The sequence below is a fragment of the Fundulus heteroclitus genome, unplaced genomic scaffold (genome assembly GCF_011125445.2).
Source record: "Fundulus heteroclitus isolate FHET01 unplaced genomic scaffold, MU-UCD_Fhet_4.1 scaffold_630, whole genome shotgun sequence".
NCBI classification, from domain to species: domain Eukaryota; kingdom Metazoa; phylum Chordata; class Actinopteri; order Cyprinodontiformes; family Fundulidae; genus Fundulus; species Fundulus heteroclitus.
Window position 1 is genome coordinate 63192 of NW_023397067.1, and position 6000 is coordinate 69191.

Here is a 6000-nt window from a genome sequence, read left to right on the forward strand (position 1 = left end):
ATCTGCTTAAAATTGTTTGGGAACATTTTTTAAAGGTTACTGCTTGTGAACCTGATATTCAGCCAAACAGAGTTACAATCTTTTAAAAGGTTTATAGTGAGAGAATGAATAATAGCAGGTGAGGCAGGCAAGCAGAACCAGACTTGACCAGATGCAGGTGGAACCAGACTAGAACACAGGATTTTATGGCTGACAGTATAGGCAAGGATGAGCAGGGGACCAGAAGATGTGGGTAGAACAGGTGATGTGCACCAGAACGGACAGAGCAAGCAGCTGGAACTCACGGGGAAACAGGCAGAACTGCAGCACACTGACACAGGGAACTTTCTTTAGAAAGGCAAACAGAAGAGTCCAGCTGGCTGAGCACACAGGAACTGGCAGACTGGAAGCACATTACACTGGACAAGAAGAGACATTCTGGCAGGGATAACTTGGCTGAGGCAGGTAGATGTAGTCAGCGAAACAGGTCAGCAGAGTTGGAAGTAATTAGTGGCAGCAGGTGGAGTTGATGTTGCCTAATTGACTGGTGACTGAGCTGATTAGATAGTGGTTAGTGGCTGAGAGGTGATAGGCTGATAGGATGGTTTCTGGTTCAAGAAACCCCGGAAGACCATCAATATTCAGGCTATTTTGGTGTGTGTGCCATAGTCTGCTCTTATTGTTATAAGAAAGGGGGGGGGGGTTTCTATGTAGTGTACTACATAATATTTTCATCAGTGCAGCAGTTTCCAATCAATGTCAGTAATCTTCAGAAAGGTAAAGAAAACAGTCTTGTGAGAAGAAAATAAGTCACTTTCGTCAAAGAAAAATGTTAATGACAGATGAAAAATCTGCCAGACAATCAAGGATGGTCAGGAAAAAGAATTGGTGCAAAGCCATTTTTTTCATTTGAATCTGTCTTCAATTTATTTTACACATCCAGTTATGCACTGTCTGCAAAAAAGGTGAGCAGTATTATGAGTCCTGGACCATACCAGCAGTAAATTATTGTGATAGAATCCATATGTAGGGTTGCTTCTCAGCCAAGACAGTTGGCTTACAATTCTGCCGAAGAACACTGCTAAATAAAAATATTTTAATAAAATGTCCTTCAACTGCAAGTTCATCTAGCAATCCTGGCACAATTTCCCGATTAACAGTATACGTTCCACTATGACGGAGCACAAGCAGAAGGTGAAAGGGATGAAGAATTAGATTGAGCATTGTAACATTTAAATTTAGGATCCATGGACAAGAAACTCCCTTGATCTTAACAAAAAAAGGCTCAAAAAAGCTAGAAGAAGTGACTTTTTGTAAGCATTTGACACAAAAACGATGTCAAACAATACCAATAAGAGGTTATACAGAAGAACAACACTTCACATAAAACAGATGTATTGCTACAAATAACAGCCTTTAATCTTTGTACCGTTTTTTTTCAGCATACCATCCAGGTACATATAACCAAATGTTTAAATCCACAGAATGTACACCACCAAACAAAGCAACCACCAAACAAGCAACTTCATTTTGGCAGGTTCCATATCAACAAAACACACATTTACCATAAACCTGTTCAGTTGTGAAAGCATACTAATTACTATTAAGACAGCCCTGCAGGTGGCAGAATAAAAGTAGGGTGGTGGCAAAATTGCTCAGTGTTTGATGACAGCTAAAATGGACTCACAGCAGTTGCCTTAGAAAAAATAACAGGCAGCTCTCATAACTACCAAGCAAACAGCAGTATATAGTTGCAGTTTTATTAGTGATTAGTTGTCATGAATAAACTTTTTAAGCCATAAGAAAAGCTTCCAGCTCCACAGAACTTCTACAAATCAAAAGAAAAAAAAATAACAATATGTATACATATATGAGGCATTCAAAAATTACAGCTTATCTAGTCAAGACAATTCATCAACCGATAAAAGTAAAGAGCTGAGAAAAAACTCCCAAAACCATGCATATATTCTACTCTTTGTACTTTGTAACTCTTTACTCGGAAGGGTTGTGGGTTTAATTTCAGCTTCCCCATGTCTCGTGTTTATGTGGCCCTCGACAAGACTAGCAGATTCTTGTCTTGTCGAGGGCCACATACGATTTCAAGATTTCTTCTTGGATTTCTTTTAAACTGTGGTGGCGTGTTTTTTTTTTTTTCTTTATTGAGGGGGTGGGTAGTTAATGTCATCGTCTGATTTGCATATTTGTTCATACATTTGTTACACAGGCTGTAAGAATAAGAAACTCTTCCAAAGACAAAAAAGTGATCAAATGTGTTTGGAACTGCAAATTACCTTTATGAAATGATGAGTCCACACTACATAAAAAAAAAAAACTGTACAAAAAAGACACTTATCAGAGGCACACAAAGTGAATGAGAATTGAAGCTGTGTGTGAATTAAATTCAAAGAATTATTTTAGAGCAACAGATTCAGAGACAAAAGAGACTACATTAAAAACTATATTTACTTCATATTTATTTCCCACTTTGTAATTCAGGGCGAGATCATAAGCACGTTTGTGCATGCATGATACATTTTTCCGTGGGTCTCCTCTCAGCTGTCGCAGCATGCTGGGCTTTCAGGAAAACAGCAGCAGTAGCTGTGGTGTGCCTGTGAGACAGAACTGAGGGGAATGGGAAACGAACTTAGCAACTCTCACTGCTGCCTCAAAACAGTGACTCCAGAACAATTGGTGCTTTCATGTAAAGTTGACTTTAACACAGAAATAGATGCTAGACTTGTTGCTAGTCACTTTTTGAAAGAAAGTTGCTGGAGGGTTCTGAAAAGTTGTTAAATACACCAACAAAGATGCAAACTGGGCAACACGACTGTCATATCTAGTTTTCCTTCCTCCTGACTGAGAGCAGTGCACCACGCTGTGACCGCTAGCCAGCTTCGTAGCCAGACAGGAAGGAGCAGGAAGTGTTAGTTTTTCAAAATAAAGTAGATTTTAATGTTTTATGATATTTGGATTCATTTCAAACTGATGATGGTTAGTGTAAGTGCACAAATATAGGCTATACATAATATAGGATATATATTTCCCATATGCTTTACATTGTTTTAACATATGTTTTTAAAGAAAACTTTACACTGAAGGTGTGGCGACCTATTTTGCTGTGGCAGACCGCCATGGTCAATTACATACTGCAGAAACCCTGAGATACTTAACCCACAGTTGCCTACTTGTCTACGTATTGATATATGATTGTATATCATTACAATCATATATCGATATACCTGGCCGACCCAGGTTCGACTCTGATTTGTGTTCCTTTGCCGCATGTCTCTCCTCTCTCTCGTACCCCCTTTCCTGTCAACCCACTGTACAAAAAAATAAGCCACTAGTGCTGTAAGAACAATAAAAATAAATTGTAATATGTGTATTCTTTTGACAGAGATATATAGACAGAGGTGTCAGAACCTACACATGGGCTCCAGTTAATGGAACAGATTACAGGTGAGGCAATTTTTAAGACTATTGATTACAGATGATCAGATTTTCTAAATACCATCTACAAAGCTCCCAGCTACTTATGCATTTTTAGTTGATGAAGAATGTTGCTTAACAAAGGGGCTGCTGTGTTGTTTCCATCATGCCATCGACGAGTTAATTTACATCTGATTATATACACATATAAAAGAAAATAAATAATTCAAGTTGAACTTTGATCTGTTCTGCAGCCTGGCCCTTGTTTTACCTAAATACAGTGAAAACTTCATTCAAGCTAAACTTGGGGACACTATAAAACAAGCTATCTGTGAGTATGAGATCCACACAAACAGATCAATAACATTCAGCCTAGCCGGTTGCTCAGAGACAGAATTGCTGGGTTGTTCTGTTGAGTATGTGTAACACTTAGTGCTAGCTGCAACCACAACCACTCCTTTATATTTTCAGCTCAGATTTCTGAAGTCCCGCTGTGCTGTTCTTTTGTAGAATAACCCACTGGTCAGTTGATCTTTACTCCCACACAAACTCCTCAGCATAACTTTTCCTCCAATGTACTATGTTGGAGCTTTGGACTTTTGATGTTGTCTGCATTGACACTTCTATCCCCTCCTTACCCCTTCATCTGGCTTTCATGTGATTTAGAGTGAAATGAAAGCTGCTTCACCTTGTCATTGTTATCTCTGTTACTAAACAAGTTTATTTCTCCAGACTTGGAGAAGTAAGAAAGATGTTTCTATTACAAATTACACATTTGTTTTTGTCTGTGATTATGACTTTTCTTTCTTAAGTGTTGATACAACTTGTATACATATTACATAGAACGACTAAAATGAAACAGCAATCCTCTCATCATGCTTTGAGCTCTCACTGATTCCCTCTCCCCTGCTTTATCATTTTATTTATTCATCCATTTTATTTATTTATTGCTGTGACTATACTTCCAAGACTTTCTCAGGACTGATGCAGTCAGACTGTCTTGCCTGAAAAACGGACAAAACATATAATATATTAGAGAGATGCATATCATCAAAATGTACATATCATTAAGGTGTGGTCTGTAATTCTTGCAAAATTTATTGGATTCAGATTTTGGACTGAACCTTTTCTCTCTGCTCTTTCTTATCTTCTGGAATTTGAAAGCTTCCACCTTGGGGCAAGTACTGCCTGTGTTATTTCCTCTATCTCCTCCCTGCCATTGATGAATACTGCATGAGCTTTTCTTTGTTTTCATTCTTCATATGTTTTGCATGGTTCCACGTTACTCAACACTGGTATGTCAAAACACAGAAAAATATCTGGTTATGTCACTAAGCAAACCAAAATCTGATTTCTAATTGGGCAAATAGTTTAAATAATTTCTTAAAGGGACAGTGTGTAACTAATTTGGTTTTGGACCAGCAAAAATCAAGTAGTTGCTCCTATAAATACGTATTCTGGCAACGTTCAATAACCTCACATGCAAAATGAAACTGTTCTCATAACTTAAATTAGTAGTTTATTAAATACATAATACTTTTAAATAATTTAAATTCAGATTATAAGTGTGTGCAGGAATCTGATTCTTTTCAAGGTAATTCTTTAATAACGAAAATTCATCTTATTCATCTACCATGTTAATATAGATATGTCCAATACTCAATCAATGCAGGTTGGGACAAAGAACTTGGAGGATTTTTAGTTTGATAAAGATATAAGAGAAAAAAAATCCAAATTAATCATGCCATTATCTGGCTTCAAAGATATTTTCATAACTTTTGCATGACGCCCCAAAGTATAAACAACTAACGGTGCAGTAATACCATCAAATTAGGATCAGTTAGTTCAGCCTTTATTTCACTACTCCTCTGCAGAGTCTGTCACTGTGCCCTAAACGCTGTCAGCACATTTACCAGGCCTGTTAAAGAAAGCAAACACACCACCATTCCTTACAGCTGCAGGACTACTCCGATGGTGATTGGGACTCTAAGTTCTCTGTTCAGCCATATAGGGGTTTCACTTTGGAGCCAGACCACCTAAAGCTCCATCTATCTTATCGGTTTCATGCAGTAGGTGGTTTTCTACAGCCACTTGCTCTCCTAACATATACACTAGTAAGAGTCTCTTGACATGGTGTAATGATTGAAGATATTTTTTCATCACTATGAGTGGAGCATTTGTAGCTGGAGACTAAATTACACAATACATAGGTTTCTTTAGACAATGACCGATAAGGAAAAAGCTTAGAAACAGGAATAAAAAAATAAAAAAGTACTATGGAATACCATTAAACATAGACATTCTGCCTAGTCTTTAGAGACAGAGTGACAATGAATCTACTTGTTATGTTTTATATGAAAGAGGTTGTTTCATCCTGCACCAGATTTCCAGGACCCCAAGGAAAGTGAGTGCTCGGTAATTGCTTTCACAGACCGCACCACACGAGTCAATATATTTTAAAGGCATTGTCCAAATGTCTTCCTTTTAAGAGACCAGGGATTGATGGCTATTGATGCCTGTCATGTCATTTATTAGATAAGAATACCAATATCGTATTTTAAATGAAATACAGAGCCAAGGAAAGAAAACTTT

General features: G+C 37.6%; 1 protein-coding gene across 1 annotated transcript in view; it reads left to right on the forward strand.

The window, feature by feature from the left end:
- LOC105939797 (voltage-dependent calcium channel subunit alpha-2/delta-1) overlaps positions 1 to 3739 on the forward strand; it is a gene marked incomplete at both ends in the record, with an annotated part of 64529 nt that extends 60790 nt beyond the window's left edge. The window contains 2 exon segments of the mRNA XM_036133547.1: positions 3377 to 3438; positions 3663 to 3739. Of these exon segments, the coding sequence (XP_035989440.1) occupies positions 3377 to 3438; positions 3663 to 3739 (139 nt within the window).
- Between the last annotated feature and the right edge of the window lie 2261 nt (positions 3740 to 6000).